At 38.9% G+C, this 27,233-nt stretch overlaps 1 protein-coding gene across 1 annotated transcript in view; it reads left to right on the top strand.

The window, feature by feature from the left end:
* GALNT13 (polypeptide N-acetylgalactosaminyltransferase 13) overlaps positions 1–27,233 on the top strand; it is a 317,135-nt gene that overhangs the window by 251,657 nt on the left and 38,245 nt on the right. The window contains exons 10-11 of the mRNA XM_067549430.1: positions 12,636–12,775; positions 18,573–18,671. Coding sequence (XP_067405531.1) covers positions 12,636–12,775; positions 18,573–18,671 — 239 coding nt within the window. The remainder of the gene's footprint in view (positions 1–12,635; positions 12,776–18,572; positions 18,672–27,233) is intronic.

The following is a 27,233-nucleotide window of genomic DNA, read 5'->3' as shown; positions in this document are numbered from 1 at the left end:
CTTCCTGACAAGGGAGTTTCAACCTGTATATTCAGAACTTCAGCAAAAGAAATACACACCAACCAGATGCTAATTAACTGAATCACAAGGTTAAGCACTTTGAGGTGAAAGAGAAGGCTCTCAGTGTGCTGCAAAGGAAAGGATATCCTAGGATAATAACCTATTTGGGAAACATTGAACCCATCTGAGACTAAAAAGAGAAAGTGCCCTTATGTATCCTTTAACTCATGGGACTGCTTATGAGCTGGAGTTTTAAAATATCTCTCCCGGACAAGTTTCCACATAATAAAATAACCTTCATAATGGACTCTGTCATTGATGTGGACACTGGCAAAATGAGGACAGACACGTGCATGGAATTAAGCAGCACGCTGCAACTTTTATTAAACTTTAACACAATGGGGGTGCTACCCCCCCATGACCCATACTCTCCTATACCAGGACATTTTAATTCTTTCCAGTGTGGATGTTACAGGGCTTCTTATCATATAACCCATATCGCAGGGTAACTCTCCTCTTGCTGCTCCCCAGGACTCAGCTCTCTCTGAGTCGTCGTAGCACCCTCCCCCAGTATAAGGGGGATGAAGGGTGCAGCAGGATGGGGACCTTGGCCCACAAGGTCTCACCCTTTCACATGAACCTAAGGCCCATCACCAAAATCCTAGATCTTTTACCCCTGGGAACCATTCATTTTATTTCCTTAACTGCACTGGAAATCAGCCCCAACTTGTGATTAGTAAACAGCACCACTCCAGTGCCTCAGTTAGGTACCATGCACATTCCTGTTTAACCCACTGTGGCTTGTAGGTGCTGTGAGGAAGGCAAAAAATTCTCTGGTCATTCACCAGTTGGCCCATGGGAGAAAAAATTCCTTCTTGACACTCACTGCAGGTTCTAACTGATCACCTGCTTACTCTGTCAGGGAGAGTTCCCACTCCTAATTCAGGAGGGTAGGGCGAACTGCTGAAATGGAGCTGAAAGAGGCTCCACGTGGCCCCTGTGCTGGGCTAAATCCTGGGAGCTGGGGAATGTTGGCCAATCAGCACCCCTCTCCTCCAGTTGGCCAATGGGTGCCACGGACTCCTGGGGAGGAGCTAACTATTGTCTCTTGGTGAGTGTCTCCCTCCCTTGTTGCTGGGACTGTCCCTTTTTCACCGCTGGCTCCATCAATTTTCCCCACGCTTTAATGTGGGTGGGTGGCATTTCTTGTTAGCAGAAAGACTAATGACTGACCAAAGATTGAGACTGCATTCCCTCTTCACCTCCTATAAGTGGGACTGTATGGGGGAAGCCAGCCCCCGACTTGCCCATAAGGCCTTTCAGATTTTCAAAAGTGACTAATGACTTTGGATACCTCCATTTTTGGGTACTCATTTTGAGACACTTTATTGGTTCCTGATTTTACAACAGCACTGAGCACAGAGCCGTATTATCCATTAGGCACAGTAGGCACAGTGCCTAGGGCCTACGAAACTTTCAGAGCCTATGAAAAAAAATTTTACATATAATTTTTTATTTTTATTTAAAAAACTATTTATTAATAGCTTAAAATCAAATTAGTTATTTCGGTCGGGGGGCCTACAAAGGCAAGTGTGCTTAGGGCCTACAAAGGTCTTAAAACGGCCCTAACTGAGCACCCTCCTTCTGAAAATCATGTCCCTCTAAGGTGTCCTAATTGAGCACCCACAAATTGAGACATCCTCAAGCACTCTACTTACTTGTTAAAACTTCAGTCTAACCCTCCTGTATACAGAGCACTTCGCTCTGCAAAACTCTCAAACCTTTCACAAGCACAGAATTCACTTATATACTTTTTATGATGGCACTGTATGAATTTGTAGTCAATATTGTTGACACACTTCTGTGGATTCTTTTATTCTCTGAGCCCTAATGTCAGAGAGAAAATATGTCATGGGCTAAGTATAAAGGCCACAGAGCTGGTGAAATTTGCTGACAGGGATTTATTTTACAGTTTGATAATTCCCTTTTTTCTATTTCTTTTCTTATTCTTGTCTGGCTTTGAGCAGGTATCATCAAACTACTGGATTCTAAAGCTAGGAACGACTCATTGTTCATGTCTTTGTTTTGGCTGCAATCCCAAAAGGGAACACTTAGAATTGGAACAGAAAACATTATTTTCTTTTCAAATTTCTAGTGGTTTTTCTTCCCACCGTTATTACAGCAATAGTGTATGAATTTAAAGGAGGGTAGGGGGAGGTCCTATGGCAGTTGTGCATTTATCCTTTGGTACCAAATTGTATATAGTGATGCTGTTCCAAAAGCAACTTCATGACATTTACCTGTTTACCATGCACATACAATCATATTGACCCATGTACCTAATTAACCATTGTTCTGTGCATCAAATTGTAAATGCATTTTAAAATACAAATCCAGTTAAAATAATGAGAATAAATCATAATAAACTAGAGTCAAGCAACCAAAGGCTCTGGAAAAAGAGCAAAACCATAGCTATGAAATTAAACTATACTTTCAGATCAGTTATTAAGTAACACAGGGCCAGATTGCTCCCTCCCACAGCAGGAAAAATCTGCATGAGTCCATTGGTGGCGTTCTCTTCACTTGTTCCAATTTGGGATGGGTTTTGTCTACATCCAAATCTGAAGGGTAGACGGGGATCTGCAAGATACTTGGACCATTCACATGAAGGCCCATTGTCTTCATTCTGGCTCTGGATTCTCTGTATGCCCTGACAGGGCAGTTCAAATGGGAGCTGGGCTACCAGGGTCTACCCCTGATTTCGGTTGCCCTAGGGTTCCCTATCATGAAAGAGGTTCTGCAGAACAGGTAGTACAATCACAGGCTATATTGCCTTTCCCAGAGAATCTCCATAAGGCCAGAGACCCTGTCAGGTTCCAACCCCACTGCTTTCCTCTTATCCTCAAGCTCTCTTAGTCCCAGCCCCCATATGCAGATCCTGTTACTGCTGTAATCTCTCCCCAAGTCCTAGGGAGTGAGGATGGGACACCCTGGTTTGCTGAAACTCCTCTCACATGTAGCAGTGTCCTTCATTTACAAACCTGGGGTCATCTGGCCCATAGAGAACAAAGATGCACAGAGTAGAAAAACTTAAATAAATATATGCCAGTGAACAGGGTTCTTTTTCTCACATAAAAGCTAATATACTATGAGGTGACAGGGATTTCTCAGCACAAGAGAACACAATGAACATTACATTATTAACTCATATTTTATTAGATTTTTCATCATGACTTCCTACGCATGTGTGCTCTCTGTCTCTCTCTCTCTCAAACAAACAAACAAACAAACAAAATCTAATTGAAATGAAAAGCCACACTCTTGTGTTTTAGGAATATCACATCAGTATTTCCAGCCCTTAAGTGCTCAAATATTATTAGTCAAACCACAAACAATTGTAAAATTGGCTTAAAAAGTCATGAGATTCTTTTTTAAATGGATTCTTTTTGTTTGCTTGAGCTTTTGTCTACAATTATGATGGCTAGAAATTTACTTGGAAGGAAGGAAGATCAGATTCTCAGGGTATGTCTATACTGACGGCAGCAAAGTTGCCGCTGTCAGATCAATCTTTCCAGATCGATTGATCGGTTAGCGTAGACCCGCTCAATCGATCAGGAAGTCAACGCAGTAAATCCACCCCCTCAAGTGGCGTAGCACTGCATCAGTGGGAACGCGGTTCCCATCAATGCAGTGCAGTGAAGACAGCACACAGAAGGGAAGCCTAGCAGTCAACGGGAGTTATGCAAGCTACTCTGCGTAGCTTGCGTAACTCCCGTCAACTGCTGCAGAATTTCCAGGTAAATGTAGACCAGGGCTCAGATAATATAATGACTCCAGGACCTGGGGGTTTAAGAAAATCATCAAATATTGAGAGGCTTGCAATACAGTTGTAAGAGTTGGCATCACTACTATATGGGTTAGATATATAATAATATATAATAGCTGAACCATGCTTGAGCAGAGACTCGTTGCTGCGTTAGCTATATGTATAAGGTCTAATCCTAAAATCCTCACCCAGGCAGAATTCCTGTAAAAAATTTGATTAAAGAAGGACTGCAGTATTTAGCCTATTGACTTCAAGGACTGTTTTGTGTGAGTAAGATTTGCAGGGTTGGGCATATATTGACAGTACCTACTAGCAGCACGAATTTCATCTCAATCCATCTCTAGTGAATTTTGACTACGAGGCTTCAGTTTTTTTAATGGAAAAACAGTTCCATCTGCTGGATGTTGTGTGTAAAGGAAGGTGTCCAATTCAGTGCATCCACAAATATATTTATATGTTTAAGTAAAAACTATACATGTAGAACTGCTTCATAATCTAGATTTTTCTGTTTTGTTCAAAATGCTGATCTATCTAGGGCTATATTTATTTGAGGGATTTACCTAAGGAGTAAGTAAACAAAAATAATCAAAGAATAATGCATTTTAAAAAATGTATAAGGGTAGCATAATGTTATTTACATTTATTACTTGCTAACAGGGTGAAATTCACTTTACCCACATACATTCTCAGAAATGGAGCTTTTATGTGCAATGCGTGTGAGAGTGAACTCTGTATCACTAAACCTGGATCTGGAGCCATGAGGTTGCAGGGTAGCCACCTTTCCACCCCTGGCCAATCATCTCAGCCACTATTCCATTCTGTTGGGTGGTACAGCAGGGATATCCTTTGTGCACCACTTTTAGGTGTTAGGGTCACTGATCCTGCCTGATAGCATATTTTACAGTTTCCATCCTGGCTCATCCCCAATGCCTCCCTCTGCTGCGGCCAATATATAGGGTCCATGTGTAGACCTTGTTCAGTATTCTGCAGAGTAGAGGTCAAGTTGATGGACCATTCTATGGGTAGCATCCCTGCACAGCCACACTACCAGTGTGGAGAATGTTTCACCAGCTTTCCACAGCGTGGTGAATTTAGCTTTGGTGATCACACCAGAAGTGTTCTAAGTTGTTTTTGTTTTCACATATTCAAAAATTGTCCCAATTTTTTAATATTTTCCCAAAAATAATGAAAAATACTATCCAAAACACTTATTGAAATGTTTTTGTTTACAAAAAACTGTTTTTATTAAACAAAAATGTTTGATAATATTCTCGATAATGCTTTTAATAAAAAATTTGGAAAACAAAATATTGGGAGGGAAAGCATATTTTTTCATGGCATGAAATATATTGACAATATTTTGTGCAACTTTTGATTGTGAAATAAACATTATCCTGGTGCTTCTACTTTATATGTCCCTGGATGAATTGGTCTAAATCCTAGTTGTTCAGTAACTTGTTTAGGAGACTGAGTTTTTTCCATTCCATTATGATTTAGGCAGTGAGTGAGGCCCAAGTGTGTGTCTTAATACCATATACCTACCACTCAGACCATTTCTAGACTAGAAAGATAGCTAATTTTAAGATACGTTCGCTAACATGTTTTAACTAATACAAGTTAAAACAGAGTTTCAGTGTAGTATAACTAGGACAGAAGTGTTTTAAAACGTTTTAGCTAGCTGTAGTTAACTTTTTTTACTTCTCATTTTTGTTTTATTTTGTTTGCAAATTTCCTGGGTGGGAATTGTGGACTGACTGCCAGCTGTTTCATAAAACAAAATATTAAATAACAACCAGATGCTAAACTTCCTCAGTACTTTTTTTTCCACATACAGTAGAACCAGCATTGTTAGGATACCCGGATGGATGGCATATTGTTCCAGTTAAGCAACTGTTCCTATTGAGAGGAGAGACATTTTTTTAAAAAACAAGAGTTTGAAAAGACTTTAAATAATATAAAATACCTTATGGAATAGAAATAAAATAAAAATAGCCTTTAATCTTTTGGCCCATTCCTGTTAGCTCCGTATTTACTATGATTGGAGTTCTGCATGTGGATTGCGTGAAGGATTGGGGTCATATAGCATTTTTTTCCTAAATAAAAATTTGTCAACATTGACATGCTTCTACAAAATGTTTCACTTTTGACAAATCTGCATTTTCCAATGGAAAAACGTTTTATAAAAAAAATCCCAGTCAGTTCTAATCATCTCACTACCTCATGGTATCTAGAGAGTAGATGGGAATTCAGACAAGGACAAAAAGAATACATTAAAAATCTGGAGCCATCCTATACTAAACAAGTATAACTTGACTCAATGAGGACTCAAGTGGCTATAATAACTGTCTACTAGTATCTGAAGGCTGCAAACACCAAAGGATTGATTGTTGGGGTAGTCCAAGGGTTTCTGACTGACAATAAGATGATGAATCAAAAATCTTTTGCTAACACTAAGTGTTATTAAACAGTTAAATAATTTTTCAAGAGATACAGTGGAAGCCCAATCATTACTATTGGTCTAAAATTAGAGAAACAAGGTGGGTGAGATAATATCTTTTATTGGACCAACTTCTGTTAATGAGAGAGACAAGCTTTTGAGCCACACCGAGCTGCTTTTCTTCTTTTTCCTCTTCTTCCTCCTCCTCCAATAAAAGATATTAGCTCACTCACCTTGTCTCTCTAATATCCTGGGACCGACACAACTATAACTACACTGCATATAAAATTAGAGCAGATGCAGGATATAGACACGTATTTCTTCAGCATGAGCTTTAGTCGGTCACGGTTTCTGTGGTTTGTTTTTGTTTGTATTTTATCCCTATTTTAAAATATCTCAACTTAGACTATATAGCAAGTATCCTTGGAATGGCCTGCTTGCTTCTTCTCATTATTTCAATGCACCTTGACTGGTCCATTCTTTCCCTGAGGCCTAGAATGGGTGCCAGAAGAACTGGCATTGCCTGTCATTGGATTACTGTTGTGGTCCTCTTTGACAAATTATAGGCAAACTTGCAAAAAAAAGTCAACTTGATAAGGAAGTAGAAAATGAAAAGAATGCCTGCTTGTCTTATTTCCCTGTGTAAAGGTTAAGATGTAGGACATGTAAAGATTCCTTCCCTTTGGTACACACTTCTCTTCTCAACAGGACTGGATTTTGTTCTTTTGACTGGTTGCAGAAAAGGTCTAAAGCTGAGCAGTGTGTACATTACCTCATCAGTTGAACCTTATACAATCTTAGCATACATTCTGGGTGGTCTTTTCAGAAGCTTTTGGTGTTGGCTGAATCTTTTCCCATTGAAATCAATGATATCAAGGTTGAGCCAACATTGTGTGCTTTTGCAGCTCCCATCCTTTGTGGAATATCTGACACCAGATAATGTTGGAAGGGGATGAAATACTGTATTGCTACTGTGCAGTCAACCATACAACCACAATTGCTGTCCTAAGACCCATGTTTAGGACTCTTCCTCATTTGTAACTTGGCAAATCAAAGGAGTGGCATGCTTTATTTCCAAAAAGACGTTTCCAATATATGTGTGCTTAATATCCCCTACAAGCCAATTCATAGCATTCACAGCCTTCTCCTATAACATGAGATATACAAACCACTTTTTAAAATACAATTTCAACTGAGAAAACATTTATACTTCCTTTCCTAATTTGTGTTACATGGTTTTTCTAAAACAGTCAGCATCAAATGTGTTTCTTATTGAGGTTGACTATTTGTCAGGAAGCTTATCCACTGAAACATATATGAATGTTATAGAGTGGATTTCTTTCTAGTAAGCATGTGAGAATGTGTAAAGGCTGCAGTAATTGCCAATCTGCCCTGGATAGTGTCACTTCTGAAGATGTATTATAGTTAGGAAATTAAATGCAACTGGGCAAGTCACTGGCAGTTATAATAGCATATACTATTGTACAGCTATTTAAAAATGAAGATTTAGATTGTTGTATGTTGCAAACAAAAGAATTTCAAATGGCTAATGCCTCATTTTTCAAAGTTAGGCTGCAATGTGGTAAGCTAACTAATATAAAATAGTTGAATGAAATAAGGAAGCAGTAATCAAAAAAATATTATCACAGACTGTAGAAACACTTGCAAGACTTGAAATTCCTTGTTTGTGAAGTCATTACTCTGATTTGGGGTCATATTTTGCTCTCAGATGTGCAGACTATGAAGGGCAGAATTTGTCCCATAATGTATACTTGTTTGCTTTGACTGTAGACATTTATGTGGTTTCTTCCACGCTGCCTCCTACATAGGGAACACCCACCTGCATCTGGTTCAGACGACTACCACCTTCTCCTCATTCAAATCCTTTCTGTACGTGTACATCTACCATGACATCTACAAGAAATCAAGAGACTAAACATTGTGAAGATGTTAGATACTTGAAGACAGTCTATATATCCCTTTAATTTAAAAGGAATATACTATCAGGATGTAGCCAGTCACCACCTGGTCACCTTACTTGTTTGGATTTCCCCTCTCTCTTCACCTGTTTTATGTTTTGAACACATCAGTTCTCAAACTGAGCTGTGGATCCCTTGTAGAAGGTCTGCAGAGTACTGCATGCTCACATGGTACTCATAATAACTCATTTAAAATGGTTTGACTTCTTATCTGTTAACACCTTTACATATAATTAATTGTTATCATTGCCAAATGGATGCTACCTGATGGTAAATAGGAAGGAAGGTATCCATGAGGCATTCTTTCTATTGAGTTATGGCCCATATGTAAAGAAGTTTGAGAGCCTCTGTTTTAGGTCCCAATCATACAATCTGATCTGTGACCCACCCTCTTGAAGTCAATATAGCCACAGTGGCAAAAAATGCCTATATCCACCTATAAATGGCCAGAGATTATGCCCCATTCTATTGGACATAGATTTGACTACATGACCTATAGGTTTGAGCATTGCAACCCATTATCTCTAGTAATGAAGCAGCACATCCTGAAAAGCACCAACTGATACAAACTTCAGTAACCCAGTTACACGGGTCCCTATGAACACATCTCTACAACGCTCTGCTCTCTGCAGTGGGTTCCTCTTACATAGAGAGGCCAATGGAAGGTCTCAGTCCTGACATTCAAAACCATCCATGGAACTGGCCCTAGGTGTCTGAAGGAATGCCTATCCCTCCTCATTTATGACCACCTATACCAGCTAGATTCCACTGGAAGCTTGCAAGTGTTGACCAGTAGAGCAAGGCTCATTAGGGACGATACAGGAGCTGACCCTGGCTTATAGAACTTACTCCCACAACAGATAAGTCAGGAATGACAACAGGTCTTAATAATTTCCAAACAAAATGCAAAACTCATTTCTTTAACTTTCAAATATACATGAAGGAATGAGGCAATTATCACTTGAAATAGCTGTTAAATGTTGACGGTAAATAAAATAACAAATAGAAACATTTATTCATTCAAGTATGAACCCCACAAAATATCTTATCTTTTTATTCCAATTAAATGTGAGCCATAAAGTCAGCTAGAATTTTATTTCTGAGATGATAAGATGAGACAGGGTATGGTAGTAATTTTCCACTGTCACATTAAGGTTTTTTTAATTAATTCAGTATAAAATTCACTAACATGATTAGACTTTCTCTTTGTATTAACAAATAGGAATGCTGATGAAATGCAACACCAGTGAGATTATTTTTATTTAAACTGAAATTTTTTATTGATGTGTATCACTAATATGATCAGGTAACCATCAAGAAAATGTTCATATCTGTACTACACGCTTTCATTAGTCAAACTCAAAAGATAAAAATATGAGAGAGCTAATATATAGTGAGAGTTCATTTTTCTAGGTTTATACAGTTTGTCTTCATTTTAAGAAATGACCCAAAACTTTTTTTGGACAACCACAGTCTCTTAAGCCAGAACTATTGTAAATATTTTCCACCGCAGCCTTCAGACATCTCCTTCTAACTTTGGAAAACCTGACCTAGAATGTGACTGAAAGGCAAATGTATCTTATAGCCTTTATTTATCTTCTGCTAATTACTCCAGACCGAGGACCCATTCAATTTTTCCAAATGCAAAGAAGCTTGCCTGTCAACCCCATCTCCCTGCGGTTTACCAAGTTTGGAACTAAAGCTCCTACACAGAAAGGCACCCTACATCATTTTTGTCCAAGTGGGAGGGTAGTTTGGGCATGATTCCAGCATATTTTTGCAGCCATTTTTCTCATTAACTCCTAGAAATAGAGAGCAATGCTTTCTACCATTTGAAAGCTGGGGTTACAAGCTTTCATATGTTCTACCCCATTGGTTCTGTGTTTAACAGCTCTCACGATAACAAGCACTAAAGGCATGTCAAAATTAAAGGGGAGAGACAAAGGTAATCAGAATGTTGTGAGTTTGAAGTTCATTATCTCATGAAACGCTAGACCTAAGAGGAAATAAATAAACCATTCTAAAGGTGGGATCCTCAGGACCTCTATAGCTCTTTAACTACACTGGAATAAATTCTGCTGTCAGTTGCATTGATGTACATCTGGAATAATTATATTTATCTTAGAATCATAAAAATGCAGAGCTAGAAGGGACCTCAAGAAGTCATCTAGTCCATATCCTAATGCAGAGGCATGATTAAGTATACCTAGACCATCCCTGACAGATGTTTGTCTAACCAGTCTTAAAAACCCACAATGACAGGGACTGCACAACTTCCCTACGTAACATGTTCTGGGGATTACCTATCCGTATAGATAGAAAGCTTTCCCCCCACCCTCCAACATCTACCTAAATCTCCCTTGCTGTAAACTAAACTGATTACTACTAATTCTACCCTCAGTGGACATGGAGGCCAATTGATCACTATCCTCTTTATAACAACCTTTTACTTATTGAAGACTGTATAATGTCCCCCCTCAGCCTTCTGTTCTCTGAATCAAACATGAATAATTTTTTCAGCGTTTCCTCAAGTTGTTTTCTAAACCTCTTATTTTTGTTCCTCTTCTGTTTGTCCACATCTTTCTTAAAGTGTAGCGCATAAAACTAGACACAGTATTCTGGCTGAGGTCTCACCAGTACCAAGTAGAGTGGAACAATTATCTCCCATTTCTTACATATGACACTCCTGTTAATACAATCCTATACTGACATTTCTCTTTTTTGCAGTAGCATCATATTGTTGGTTCATATTCAATTTGTGATCCATTATAACCCCTAGATATTTTTCTGCAGTACTAGTGCCTTGCCAGTTATTCCCCATTTTGTATTTGTGCATTTGATTTTTTTTTCCTTCCTAAGTGTAGTGCATTGCGTGCCTTTATTGAATTTCATCTTATTGATTTAATCTTATCCTGTAGTAATTGAATCAATGGAGTTACTTTGGGTTTACACAGATGTAACTGAGAGAAGAAATTTGGCCCTGTATATTCTCCAGAGAACTTGTCAATATATTGGTTCATTTTTTTCTTTCCAGAAAAGTCCTTCAGAAACAGCCAAACACAAAGGGAGAGGTGAGAGTGAATAATGACAACCAGATTTAGATTACAAACAGAAATGATACAGGAGTAAAATTTAAAAAGGAGGCATGCCAATGAAATGATTTCCATGGTTGTGTGATAAACTGTGTTATAACTTCAGCAAATGACAAGAGCAATGTCAAATCCCATAACCAGAAAAATGGAAATAAGATGCAAATTAGATTTCTGAGAACATGACTTTCTGAGCATATCTTGATTGTAAGCAGAAAGATAGATCATAGAGTAGAAAAGCAGATTGTATAGTGATCACATTTACTTAAATGAACAGATGTTAGCACTGAACTGTGCCGTTAGGCTCATCCTCGAGTAAGGGGCAATGTGAAAGCTACACCATGCCACAGTAGCCCCAGGATGTTCTGCCTTTGGGACACCTCCCTAAGGCACAATTTCCTCCTTGTTTCTCTTGTTCTAAGGGATAGTAATTTGCTGTTGGTTTATAACAGCAGCAAATTATGACTGTCTGCACCAGCTTAATTGTGCTGGTTGTTATGTTGCAGATGTGGAGCATTAGTTCTCAGCGTCTTGTGGGCTGCATGCACCCATAGAGTGGAGGGAAGAAGAGCAGGATTTTCTCCTGTAGAAATAACAAAATTGATTGAAGAAAGCAGCACTATTTCTTCCATACTTGTAATAAGATAATGGGTTCTTGATGAACTTTTTAAAGACAATGAACTAATTTTTGAGAATTTAGATAAAATAAACTATCTTGCTTTCAATTATTTCTCTCAAAACATTTTGTTAAATTTGAATACTCCAGCAAGATACCTTTTAAAATTGTACTTAAAAATTAGATGGCTATTTTTTTTCTTTCATAGAAAATCAAAGCACATAGAATCACTGGTAAACTAAAGTGAAAGGGAACAGTGTTAATCATACAACTAAAACATTATCTGCTTTGAAAAATTTTTTACATAAAATGAAGCTGGATAAATTGATATATATCTCAGTTATTTAGGTTAGTTCCAATTTAACTTTGATTCTGAGCTACTAAATTAATAATATTTAATACCATGTGCCATTAACTATCCAACATGGGAACCAAGACATTTGTATGGCTATACTTTTCCATATTAGTAAATTGTAAATAATAGAACAAATATTGTTTTTATAACCCTTTAATTTGCTAAAGTGGATAGCAGCAAACATATCAGTGTTGTAGCAGCTGCATATGCAATTGTATTTTGTTGAGCTATAATTATAGGAATTGGAAAATGATAACAAAATGATCAGAGGCATTTTTCTGTTGCTGCAAAGAACACTATACATTGATTATGTTTTTCTATGAATAATTCCAGGTGTTGTCAAAGTGGATTATGGTGATGTGTCAATCCGAAAAGCACTTAGAGAAAATCTGAAGTGTAAACCCTTTTCATGGTACCTAGAAAACATCTATCCAGACTCCCAGATTCCAAGACGCTATTACTCACTTGGTGAGGTATGAATTATATCTTTTGGTTAAGTAAAATAAATTGTGCATATGGGGGCATCACTAATGAGCTAGACTTTCTGCAGAATTCTCAATAAAATGCTTTGAAAAGTTCCCCACACCTGATCTATCTTTTTGTTTTAATATGCTGCTTTTCTTTTACATGCTTCATAAGGGGATATCTCTTCTGCATAAATGTTCGTGCCTAGAAGTTTATCTTTTTAATTGCGTAGCATGTTGGAAAATTAATGCTTTTAAAGTGAAAATAATGTGCATTAGTTGGAGAAAATGCTTTCCAGCAGCATTTATGAGCATATGGGTAGAGTATAACTGAGGTCATTTATGACAAATTGGTTTGTTTGTTATGCCCTATCATCTGATGGTTCAGCTTACAGCTGACTATTGCAGACATTCCTAACAAACAGAAAATTTGAATGCAACAAAATGCAAAGGCCTCTTTAAATGTCAGATAATTTACTATTTAAAAGATTCTTTTATGTTTTATCTGAGCTGACTTTTAAAAGCTCTAAATACTTGTACTAAAGGATAACTACTGGAGAGGAGCAATCGAAAAGGCTTGTGTTTGTCTTACATTCAGCAAAGTAACCTTGTTATAAGAATCTGGAATTGCTATGCAAACTAAAATCCATGTTTTTAGTCTAGCTATTAAAGGAGTAACTAAAAAATGGTTTTAAAGAACATCAAAGAGAGAGCATACTTAATAAGCATGAAATAGAAGGCTTTGGAAGAGAATGGCAAACCTGGGTATGTGCAAATTATAAAATAGTCATTAAAAACACCTTATTTTCACCAATATGGCCTCAGTTTCTATGGAAACAGGAACAAAAACTCAGGCAGTATCTATGAACTAAAACTCTTGCTTGTCAATTTCAGCTGCTGGCTGCCAGGTGAGCAGCAAAGGTGGATTTTTGCACCTATACACTAGCCAATAGGACTGGGAATTTGAAACGAACACAGGACGGTGTATGACTATTACTTAATGGGGAAGGAGAGCAAATAATGGATGAAACAGAAAAAGTTCATGTGTTTAATGCCTTTTTGGTTTGTCTTCACTAAAAATATTAATTGTGATCAGATGCTTAACACAATTAATATTAATAACAAGGGGAAGGATCCCAGGCCAAAATACAGGAAGAACAGGTTAAAGGCTATTTAGATGTGTTAGATGTATTCATGTCGACAGGGCCTGATAAATTTCACCCTGGAATACTTAAGTAACTAGCTGAAGCAATCTTTGAACCATTAGTGATTATCTCTGAGAACACGTGGAAGATAGGTGAGGTCCCAGCACACTGGAGAAGGCTAAACATTTCCTATCTTCAAAAGGGGAGAAAAGGAGGACCTGGGGAAATATAGACCAGTCAATCTAACTTCAAGACCTGGAAAGATACTGGTACAAATTATTAAACCTTTGGTTAGTTCAAACCTGGAGGATAATTAGGTGATAAGTAATAGCCAATATAGATTTTGTCAATTACAAACCAATCCTTCTTTGATGAGGCCATCAGCCTAGTGGCTGGAGGGAAGCAGTAGATGTGATATGCCTGGACTTCAGTAAGCTTTTGACCGTCTAAAATGACATTCTAATAAACAAACTGGGAAAATAAGGTCTAGATGAAATTATTCTAAGGTGGGTGCACAACTGGTTGAAACACCATTCTAAAAGAGTCCTTATCAATGGTTTGCTGTCAAACTGGGAGGGCATATCAAGTAGAATGTTGCAGGGGTCTATCTTGGGTTCAGTACTATTCAATATTTTCATTAATGACTTGGATGGAGTTGAGAGTTGACTGTAGGCACCCTGTATTCACAGCCTATGCACTATTGCAATAATAGTTGTACAAAATATGCCTTGTGAGGTGTCATATGAAAGCTAACAGCACTCTGGTTATTAATATCATTGTAAAATGAATGTGTTAAAATAATATGTGATGTTATGAATTCCCTCAGTATGATGTTACTAACGTGTTTAAGGCCAGACAGCCTAGCCCAGGTAAAGGTGATAAACAGGTCTCTTCTAGACAAAGGAATGTGGGTTTACTTCCATTAACAGTAAACAAAACCATCGAGCTAAACCAGCAGGGTCTATCCTGATCCTAAACTTGAGATACAGATAATTAACAGGACTCCTTCACCCTAGAGAGAAATGTAGGAGACTGAATCCCCCAGAGCCTTCCAAAAGCATCACTTTGGGGATATAAGGAAGAGAGAGACACTCCATCTTTATCCTTCACTTTAGGAGATGAAGAAACCAAACGATTTGATCTCTGTGATGGATCCTGGCCAGTAAACAGCTGGAAAGTAAATGGGGGGTAAAAGAAACCATCTTGAACAAAGACTGTATCTTGCTAGATTAAGTTTTAGACTTTTGGATGCATGTTTTCATTTTATTTGCTTGTGACATCTCTATCTTTATCTCTTTTATTTGGTATCACTTAATCGGGGCTCTTGTTAATAAACTTGTTTTACTTTTGCTATAAATCAATTCAGTGCTGTGTTTGAAGGGAGGGATGTATTTGCCGCAGTTAAGTTCATAAGCTGTGATGTACTGACTCCTTAACAGAGCCGCGAACTCAGTATCTTCTGTGAATGCACAGTGGTAGGGGGCTGTGCAGGGAAACATATCCGAGGAGCTCAGTGGCTGGAGTTCACTGATTGTTGCCTGCTATGCAAGGATTGGGTCAGGAGAGCAGTCTAATCACACAGTCTAATCACCAGCAAAACTCTCTCTTGCTCAGGCAGAGAGGTAACAGCAGCTCACAGCTCTGGGTATTCTCAGCAGTGTGTTAAAAGAGCATACTTACAGAATTGCTGATGACACCAAGATGGGAGGAGTTGCAAGCACTTCGGAGGACAGGATTAGAATTCAAAACGATTTTGATGAACTGGAGAATTGGTCTGAAATCAAGAGTGAAATTCAATAAAGACGAGTGCAAAGTATTACACTTAGGAAGGAAAAATCAAATATAAAATGGGGAATAACTGGGTAGGCAGCAATACTGCAGAAAGGGATCTAACCGTTATAGGGGATCACACATTTAATATGAATGAATAATGTGATACTGTTGTGAAAAGGCAAACAAAGCATGAACAGGAAGCATCCTACAACAACTGTGTGAGATACGGTTCTCCCCCACCACAGATGAAGGGGAGTAGCTTGTCCAACTGCCCCTGGCTCAGGGTAGGAGTAGTTTCCAGTCCCCGCTGCTGAAGCTGTTTCTGCTTTTTAACAATAAAACAGCCTAGTCCTGGAACCTTTCCTTTCCCTTCCCTTCATTTGAGCCATACACGAAGCCTGCTACAGACTTTTCACTGCAATCATTTTGTGGACTGCAGAAGAGAAGGCAATGAAGAAAAATAGGACCAGAACTAGGAGTAGCACTGCTCACTTATAAATGAACTCAATTCCTCAAGCAGCTCCATCAATCCTGCCTGCAGAGCAGATGGTTTGTTTCCATATGCACTAGACCACCCTATCCCTGAAGAGGTCAAGCTGATTTGTGGGCAGCTTACGCAGCCTTATGGACCTTAGCTGCCCCAGAAAGCCACACATCTAGGTTGTGCAGTACAGTTTTAAACAAGCCTGAGTTAAAATAAATAAATTGTTTAAGAACATCCTGATAGTTTCCTTTGAGGGAAAGAAAGCAGTTTAAAAACAGCAGTACCTTTATCATCTAAAATAGCTTAATGATAAGCCTGTCACCACACAAGACTCCCTAGCTGAATTTCCTGTCAGAGCCTCTTTTTCCCAGTAAGGCCTGAGAAGGCTGTAAAATAAGACCACTGAGCATCTGAACTGAGAGCTTTGTGTTGGTGAATAGTGACCTCCTTTAGTTGATTAAGGAGCAACATGGTTAGGTTTTAAAGACAGTCCCCTTCCAATCCTCCTTGGCATTGTATAATATATTAAAACAATCTGATTTTACTTGTATTGCTGATTTAATTCTGAGTTAATTACATTCCAGTTTAATTTATCCTTTACGTACAGTACCAGTTAGGCCTCAGTAAGTGGTGTTTGTAATTGCAGCTGATGGATAATTGTATTAAACGTAAAAGTTTAATCAAGACATTGAAGTATTTTCAAATTATGCAGTATCACAATGGTGTTTCATAAAGGATGCATGAGAGCTAAAGATGCATTTGTACTTTGTGAAATTCTCCTACTGGTGTGGGGGGGGGGGGGAACGCCTTATTTGTAAGAAACATTCTTTAGGATATGAAACACTTTCCTCTGAAGAAGGGTAATAAATAAAAGAACTTATGTGTATGTAGAGCATTTTACTCACTTTGTACATACAACTTCACTGAAATTTTGGGGTGTCATGATGTGCTGATGGGGCCTCGAAAGGGATTGTGGAGTCACTTGTTTCAGTTTTGTCTGCAAAGTGAAGGAAAGGGTTGAGGAGACTTTTTTTGAATTCACCCACTTGTCTGGGTCAGAAAGCACACAGGTACAATGTTGATGGACACAATATAAGGACCAGGGCAGATATCTAGATTTTAGAAAATCATCTTTTCTAGGGAAGTCTAACCAGGCCTCCTGACGAACAAATACTTGGCCTTGGGAATACACCAAATTGCACCAACTATATTTTCAAAAATATTCCCTGGTATACCCCATATAAAGTCTATTTATTATGTTTACTTTATTACACATGTGTGCATGCATGCACACACATACACACAAAATTGCTTTTGTTAGACTCTGTGATAAACTATCAGTATATTCATGGTCTGATTCTCAGAAGTTTGAGCACCTTAACTTCCCATGGAGTTTAGTGGGAATTGTGTATGCTCAGCACTACTGAAAGTCAAGCCATCATTATGTTTTCAGGAGCAAATATGAGACTAAGTCTTTTAAAATCTGGGCCTTTTCTGGGTAAATCTGGGTAAATATACGCTATTAAAGTGCATTGAAGATAAGTTTGTTTCCCATCTGGTGCATTATTCCATGTTTACTGCTCTGAGCAAATGGTTTTGTTTAAATGGAGAAAGATAAATAGGTTTCCAAGTTTCTTACCTCTTCTCTGCAATTGTGTGCCCATGCGAATGGAAGCATTGTCAGAGACTAAGGGGGAATTTTTAGTGGGAACTTCTTGTTAAAATATCAGCAACACATGCTGGTGGCAAACAACTGCACAGTTTGTTGTATTACAGTGGAGGAAAGAGAATGCTTTTAGCCAAAGGGCAAAACCCTACACTTATGAAAGTACCATAAGATTGTTAGTCTGTGCAGGGCAGATGAAGCCTCAGTCTTTAAGGTCTTATCTGAAAGGACCACACAAGAACTGCATGGTACTCAGTGGATCTACATGGGAAAGATGGAGAGGAGTCAACCTGTTGGAATAAAAGGAAGGGTCATGTTTTCTTAGATAATTAAGGCAAAACAATCCATTAACATAAAGGAAGAAGTGAATTTTTATACATACAATTAATATACCATTTAAATCACAATGTGCTGCTTCGTGATATTTTTCACATTCTTGGAGAAGTTTTTTGTTCAAAGCTGGGAACATTATGTACATACATGTTGCAAGTTAAGGCATTGGTGCATTCAGGTCATGTAACTGAACACTTAGATGGGTAGTTGTTCATGCAGTTATCTAATTATCACACAGAAATGTGAGGTTTGGAAGTATATTTTTCAAAGGGCATTTGTTTGCCTATGTCTGCAAATTTAATCCTAATGTTTTTTGCAGTTTCTTCTGGTTTTCTTTCTTTTCTTTTCCTTTTAACTACCTTCATTTGTTTTCACCCTTTGTTTTCAACTTTGTGTTTTCTTCAGATCAGAAATGTTGAAACCAACCAATGTTTGGATAACATGGGCCGCAAGGAAAATGAAAAAGTGGGTATATTCAACTGCCACGGCATGGGAGGAAATCAGGTAAAAAAAATTGTTCATTAGCTACACAGTAATTGCTTAAAGAATGATATTCTTTAATTTGCTGGTGTGGAAACTAAGGCACAATAATCATCTAAATAATATTAACAGCCTGGTTTAAATTCACCAAAGATACTGCTGAGGCTAAAAAAAAAAAAAAGTCAAAGCTAAAATTTCACCCTTAAACACCTTGCTGCTGCTGCTGCTGCTTTGCTGATACAGAGTGGGATGTATTTTTAAGAGATTGTATTTAAATATGTATGCATCATGTTCACAGGGCAACAACTGAGGTGTTGTGTCCCGTGTACCTTATTGTGACATTCCCCCTGCTGCAATCTGGACTGGTGTGTAGCTGTGTTACCCCAATTCCTCACTCCTCGGCCCTGACTTACTCCGCTTTGCTGTGTGAACCACCCACTCATGGGTCAGCCGACGCCCAGTCTCAAACAACTACTCAGTCCCAGGCCCAGTGAAGGAGCACTTCTGGCCAGCTGCTCATGGGATGAACACCCAGCAAACACCCCCAGCCCCAGATGCAACTCCAGGAACTGTCATTTTTCAGGGTTCAGTGCGGTACACTGCACCCTGCAAGCTCATTTACATTTGTCCATCAATTTATCAAAGAAATTGATATGCACCAGCTCTGTCACTCCAAGCGAAGTCTTTACGCACACTCAGTCCACATGCACTGTTTTAGATAAAGCAAACAAATATGTTTATTGACTACAGCACGATTTTAAGTTAATATAAGTCAGATTAATATAAATCAAGAGATTAATAATGTGTCAAGGAGTTGGTCACAATCAACTAAAAGGTAATTCACATCCTAAACTAAGATTAATATTTGAATAGCTTTTCAGTCTGTAATGTTAGCTTACTCACAGCTGGCTGCGATGCCTCTTGCAACCAGTCATTGATGTTGCTTAGAAGATGGATTCCATGGGAGAGCTCTGAGACAAAGATGCCTCTTTCTTTTAACAAGTTTCCTCGGCCCCCCTGGGGTCAGGTGATCGGCCATGTCTGGCAATGGACATGATTACTTCCACTTGAGCCAAAGTGCTCGCAGGTGCTTGGGCTAGTCCATTGCTCCTGTATGCATGCCCTGCTGGGCATGGAATCACAACTTTGTGTTTGTCTGCATCTATTCAAGCCATATGAGACACAAGTTCGGGGATATGACAGAGCAGGATTTCATATCTGTACGTATGTATGACATTGCAGGAAACAAGCAAACATAATAATAATGCTCAGTATGTCATGAGCATTCCAGAAACACCTTACATGACATACTTTGCATTAGACAATACACAGTTACACTCTAAGGGTGACCATGAATGATACACAAATCACACTATAAGGGTGTACATGGGGTACAGCATGTCACACTTGTACTTTTGGCAGTATTGAAACAGTTGACTTACCTACTTGTGCTTTGGTATTGCAGCAGAAATGTAGGCATACAGAATCACCCGCTATTCAGAGGTTACTAAATAAAAGCTATAGCCACAAGTATTGTGTATAATAATGAAAGGTAAGGACAGCGTTCCAAATTTTCTTGTGAGCTTCTGAACTTCTTGCCCTCGTTTGCTCTGGCCAAACCCTTGAGTGAATACATTCCTTAATTTGTACAAGCAAACAAAAGACCTTAAGGTTGCAATGTAGACACCAGCCTTTGAAAATTTGTTCCTGAATGTTTACTTACTTTTTGGCTTATAGAAAAAATATCCTTTATGGAAATGGCTGAAATGGCTTAAAAGCTCATAGTCATAATTTTTAAAAATGTGTGTATGCAAAAATGTGCATACACTATGCACATTAAAAGTATGCAAGTCGAGGATTTGCACTTGCACAGCCCAACTGCCATTGGGCAAGTCATGTGTGCAAAAGTGCACTTGTACTTTTAAAAATATAGGTCAGATTTTTAGCCTCCGAATCCAACAGCTGCATCTAAGCCATTAGTATGGATATTATAAATATGTTAATAGGGTCTTTCTGAATGTCTGTCATTGGTAATGGGACATGGAGCATTTCACCAGTAACTTTTGTAGGTTCTGAAGCATCAGCAGAGGACAAAAGGGCTGAATGAACATTGAGAATGAAATATTCTTTCTCTGGAATTGGTCCGTCTAGGTCAGTCAGGTCAGGATTCAGGAAGGTTGATTAGCTTTCATGACTGATAATTGCACTGCTGCTGGCAGTATCTGATCTGTCAACTTGGCACCTATCATAAGTAATAATTCACTTTATTATTATTAATAATACTTCCCTACCTCAGAGTTGTTGTGAGGATAAATACATTAAAGATTGTGAAGCACTTTGAGATAAAGTGATGAAAAGTGCTAAGAGAAAAGTATTATTTAAAGCTGTGTTTCTGACACATATTGGAAATAGTTCTGGTCTGCAAGGTATACCTATATTTAGGAACCTTTTACAAAAAAAAAAAAAGGTTACTGCTGGATGTAGTGCTGTTATATTAATTAAGATGGAATATAGGGCTAAAGATGTTAACAACCCATTCACTGTCCAACATTAAACCGTGTTAAACAAGGTCCGAAGTTTGGTATACAGAGACCTCAGTCTGCATAGTATAATGACAGACACAACATTAAAATATTTTGTAATTTTTTATTAAAAGATAAAGAAAAGAAAGAAAACAGTTATAACATTTGGGATTTAAAGTATTAAATAAGCTTTAATTTTAACAACAACTTTTATTCCCTTTCCCTATAGCTGTAGAGAGCTTTTAGAAGGAAAAAACACCCTTTTCTAACAGTCTCTTAGATGGTATCAAAGATGGTAATAAGTGCCCATTTGGGAGAAAAAGAGGACGTTTGCTGAGATGGGCTGGAGATGATGTTGCTGGTGGTGGTGGTGTTAAAGTCAAATCCCATTTTATCCCAGCTGCTGTTTGGGCTTCAGCAGGAGCCAGTAGAAGTGGTGGTGTCATCTGCGTACCTCTCTGGCCTGGTCATCTGGCCAGGACATCTCCCAGGATGAGGATGACAAGGGTCTGGGATCCCAGGAGATGGTGGGGGTAGCAGTTGCAGTCATAATGAAACTTGTTCTCGTAGCCAATTTTTCACCCAAAGTCTCTTTCTTTAAGAACCCACAAAAAGAGTGGTGGACAGAATAGTCCATCCCCTCATTATTTTGTCCACCAATTAGGTCTCGTTTCCAACGCACCAGTTTTGGCTCACTGATTTCTTGTTCTACAGTTTTCTTGTTTACTAAGCATGATCTTAACACAGTTCTTGAGTTATATCCCTAAGCCTGTTTGTTTGGACTAATTCATACCATTTTCTGTCAACATTTGTTGTTGTAGGTTATTGTTACATCTTATGAACTTGCACTGACTTTTTACAGTTGAACTCACAATTAGGGTAAATCTGTGGGCCTAATTATTACAACAGTGCTTACCACTATGAGTGCCCCATTGACATTTTTGGAGCTACTCAGGGCAGCCAAAGCTTTGCCTTGTAGTTGTGTTTGCTGGATTGGCCCCTAATATTTTTATTTAAAGAATGGTAGTGGCAGATTTTGAGCTTGCCTGTGTCTGGACTTGCCTGGGGCTGGTATCACAATCCACTGAAGGATTCTTAAATCTCCAGCTTATTTTTGTCCATCATACATACACACTAATGTCCATATGTCCAAAGTAAGCACAATGGGTTCACATGCAATAGTGTGCTTTCACATGTCATGCCTACAAATCCCTATATTTGTACATGAAAATGAGTTGTATGTTTCTGGTGTTATTTTTGTTGACTCAGTATAAGACACTCATATTTGACCTAAATATAGTGGTCCATTATCCTTCAATGCTCATACATAACTCCTATTATCACTAATGGGAGTTCATAATGAGAGAGAAAAATAAAATATAATGTAAGTGCTAGAGGATTGTTATAGCAAACAAAATATAGCTGCGCAATAGAACTATTTCAGATAGAAAAGGAAGTCAAAAATAATACTACGTTCATTAGGATTTCTGAACAAAAAGTGTGCAAACTTGCCCAGCTTGAGGCAAAGACAAATATCTCATGGCTCACAGACCTTGCTAAAACAATGTTTTGTAACTAATATCTCAAAAGCATTTCAAGGGACTCGAAGGCTAAAATATTAGAAAAGACCATATATTTTAACATTTCTTTTACAAAAAATGTTGCATTTAAAGTCTTAAGAAAATGAGCTCTGGTGATTTTGAAGCCGTGTACAATACTATATGTTAGATTTATCTGATGTATTCTGGGTGCAGAAATCACTATCCTTCATTTTAGAAATGTTGTCAGGATATAATATTTTGATAGGCTTCATGGTCATGCAGACCTGTGCATTTCAGACAACCGCTAACCACCAGTTGTGATGCATTGATGAGTTAACTACTAAGCGTTTTTTTAAAAAGCCACAAATTGTATAGTACAACTTACTGCAACTTTAAAACTGGCCTCTGTACAAGGAAAAACATTAAAGGATCTTGGGGCCAAATACTGCCAGCTGCTATAGGGTCATAGATCTAAATAAAGTCAGTAGAATTTGTGTACAGATATCTGAGTGGAAAGAGCATATATGTTTTGATGTGGACACAGTGACAAAATGATGACAGATACATGCCTGGAATTAAGTGGAAGGCTGAAACTTTTATTAAACTTTAACACAGAGGAGGAGCGCACACCCTTCCCCCCATCACCCATACTGTCCTATACTAGGCATTTAATTGGTTCCAGTGCAGGGGTTACAGGACTCTTTACCATCTGACCCATAACAAGAGCAAAGGTTAAAGGGCTCGGTACCATATAACCCATAACAAGGGGTACGATCTCCCCATACTACCCTCCAAGACTCAGCTCTCTCTGAGTCCTAGCGCCCTCCCCCTGTGTGAGGGGGACAGAAGGTGTAGCAGGGTGAGGACCACAGCCTGCGAGGACCAAAAGGTCTCATCCTATCACATGAGCCAAAGGCCCATCACCAAAATCCCAGGTTTTTTACCTTTGGGAACCATTTTATTCTCTTAACTGCACTGGAAACTGACTGCACACTGCAACAAATAAACAGCTCCACCTTAGTACCTCAGCTGGGTACTAAGCGCTTTCCTGCTTAACCCACAGTGACTTCAAGATGCTGCAAGAAAGGGAAAAAACTTCCTGGTCCTCTGCCAATTGGCTCATGGGAGAAAAAAAAACTTTCCTGACTCCCTAAACAGATGGTTGGCTGCACCTCACAGCATCTGTCAGGCTTGGTTGCTTTTGCTAGTTCAGGTGGATAGGGTGGGCTGCCAGAACAGAGCTGAAAGAGGCCCCACATGGCCTATATGCTGGGCTAAATCCTGGGAACTGGATAATGCTGGCAGTTCAGCACCTCTCTCCCCCAGCTGGCCAGTGTGTGCCAAAGACTCCGAAGGGGAGGACCTACCAGTTGTCCCTTGGATGAATGTCTCCCTGCCTTACCACTGGGATTGTCCCTCTATCACTGCCCAGTTCCCCACCTGTTAATGCTGGGGGATGTCCTTTAAATCTGCAAAGAGGCTGCCAAAGCTTTACCTGCAGGTAGATTTTTGCTTAAATGGAACATTGGCAATAAGTGAGTTATACTGAAAGATGGGTTATCAATGCTTCTCAAAACAGACATTAGGTAAAGCCCCTTTATTGTCATTCCACTTCTGCAATAGCTGACTTCTAGGATTTTTGTTACTTTAGTTGAAATCAGTTGATTTTACGGTCAGTTAGAGAGTGACTCAGCCATATGGTTTGTCTGCTTGGAATCATCTCCATAGGCATTGTGGCTACTCTTTTATTATGTTACCATGGAAATGGCTTCTGTTACTGTGGTTATTCAGAAATAGAGCTTTTGCTCATGATAATAATCCAATCATACTCTCATTCACTCACAAGAAAAAGAAATAAAAGAAGTCTGAACTGGAGATTAATGCAAGTTTACAATTGCTGCTCCTGTATGTTAGTTTTACCAAAATAAGCTTTCTTTTTAAACATTAAAATTTAGTAATATGGGTTCTCCATAGTAATAAATGAGCGATGTCTCCCTTAACCATAAACATTTGTTGGAAGAGCAATAATATATAATCAGTTACTCTTTTTCTCTTTATAAAGATAAATAAACAGAAAAGCATGAATTTAAAGGTTCCTCATACATTCATTTAACTTATTTTGAATTCCTTTCTTGAGATCCAGTGGTTGTAATGTTTTGACACATTCAGTACAATAGCAAAGAGGCATGCCTTTCTCCTAATGAGGTGTTTTTAATAAAATGAAATTTAAACCCAATAACAGGCATTTATTCTAATACCTTAGCTCTTCTTCTCAAATCATCAGAACTAAATGAATAAAAGAGCTCTCCTTTGGAGAAGCCTAGATTAGGAGAGACCTTGTGCAGTGTCTGCTTTTCAGTCTCCTGAGTTTTAGCAGCAGGTTAAAATTAAGGAGTGAGATTTTATTTTTTCAAAATATAAACACAGATTGATGAGAGATTGACAGGAGGAAAGATGGAGGCAAATGCAATGGGAGAAAAACAGTGAAAAATCCAAGTAGTGAGCTATAAACGCGACACAGTAATAGATCAGTGCAGTTCTTTTGATCTTGCTACCTATTTAATTATTTTTTAATTTTATGCTGGAGCTGGTTTAAAAGATGACTTAAACTATGCTGAACTTGTTTTATCCTGGACTACGCTTGCAGCTCAGCTGTGTTCACCGCTGATTCAACTGCACCCTTTGTTGACAATAGTTGTCAGGAATAGATCATTTTCTCTAGAGTAAACAAACATGAAAGACCTTTCTAGCCATTGGCCTCTCTGCTGAGCTTGTCAGCAAAGATGACAGTAAGTGGCCATTGTATTGGTGGTTTTTGTTATGTGCACACCTGGACATTGGGAACTGGATTGAGGCAACCAACCTCATTTCACATAGGACACTAAATAGCTATCAGATGATGATAATTGTCAGCATCTCCAAGTTAGGCTACATTTGAACCAGTGACTTACAGCAGAAGTGAATGGCTTGTTGCACATTTTACTATGAAGTTTTAGCGGGTGTCAGATTGTCTTGTATGCCAGTCAGTGTCCAGTTGGAATGCACAATGAGCAGGTCACAAATCTGTTACTGAGGGATAGCTATTGTCTCCTGTTCACAGCAGCTTGTCTGCAGCCGTGTCAGATGCTAAATTGGACTTAAAAAAAAAAAACCAAAAAGAAGAGGATGGAAGCTATGAAATTGCTGAAGTAAATGTCTGTGAATCTTCAGCAGAGCATCCGCAAAGCTAGCAGCATACTGCCTCAGGACCACAGAGTTGTGTAACTGAGCACAGGACTGGGAACTAGAGGTGAGATTTTTGTCTTCCGCCTCTAAAGGTATGTCTATGCTTTGAGCTGGGGGTATGAATCTGAGCATAAGGAGACATACTTGAGCTAGCTTGCTAAAAATAGAGAGTGGCTGCAGCAGCCTAAGCTGCAGGTTAAACTAGCCCCCTGAGTTCATGCCCTTCTGAGACCCTAGGCACATACTCGGCACTGCTATAGCTACACTCATTTTTTAGCACAAGTATGTCGCCTCAAGATGGGAATCACATCCCCTAAGCTCAAACTGTAGACGTATCTAAGAAGCACAGCACAGAACTCACAGCTCCAGGGGTACTGGCTAAGGTAGCTCTAAGCCACCTTTTTATCCTCCTAATCCTGGACTGCAAGAGGTCCACAGCATAATTTAGACAGCTTTGAGGGCCTGTCTAAATTACAGCAGTTTCCTCAGGCTGCTATATGGGCCACAGAACTGCCCAGAATCTCAGTTCTGCTGAATGCTAAGGACCCTCCCCACCCAGCAAAGGCCTCCAGCCCTCCCTCAACATCCCCCCTCAGCCACTGTTAGCAGTGAGGTCCTTGGAGAACAGCCTTACAGCTAGCTCTGCAGTATCTGTACTGCGGTCACCTACTCTAGCTGTATATGGCACTTTTAGGGCCCCTTTACCCCACTCTGGCCCTTTTACCCATCTTAAAGAGTCTGGAGCAGAGGGGAAGCTCACACCCCAGGAATTCATAGTCTTAATTCCATTTCTAACATTGAACCCCTCTCCTCAGGCAAGCCATTAACCTTTCTACCTCCGCTTCTCCACCAGAAAATACATACATAACTCACCTCACAGCATGTAACTCCATGGAAGTTGCTGATGGTGGAAAGGAGGTGAACCTCCGTGCAAAATGTGGTCTGCTATCAAGACCTTCTGTGTGTTGAAAGTCAGTGTGAATTTGACCCAGTGTTTGTAAAGTCCTCTAACGATATTATGCAGTGATGTTTGTGGTCACTTTTGCAATCCCTGGTTCTCCATTGTAACATCACAGTTCTATAATTCTTTTCCATTTGGCTTTCATTTCACCATATTCTAGGAACTCTGGGATTCTTTAGTCATGGTTGCTCAGCTCTGCCCTGTCCTGCTGTAATGGAACATCATCAGAGAGTGTTACATAGCAATTCTGCAATCTTTCAAAGATGCTGCCTTACTCAGGGGTGGTGATCGGCTTTATTTTAATGCAAAATTAGAGATTAATGCTTTTACCAAAGCT

This window comes from Emydura macquarii, unplaced genomic scaffold, assembly GCF_026122565.2.
Source record: "Emydura macquarii macquarii isolate MOO-44397 ecotype Brisbane River unplaced genomic scaffold, CSIRO-AGI_Emac_v2 contig_1253, whole genome shotgun sequence".
NCBI lineage: Eukaryota > Metazoa > Chordata > Testudines > Chelidae > Emydura > Emydura macquarii.
Note: the sequence above shows the minus strand (reverse complement) of the source record. Positions and strands in the feature narration are given on the sequence as shown.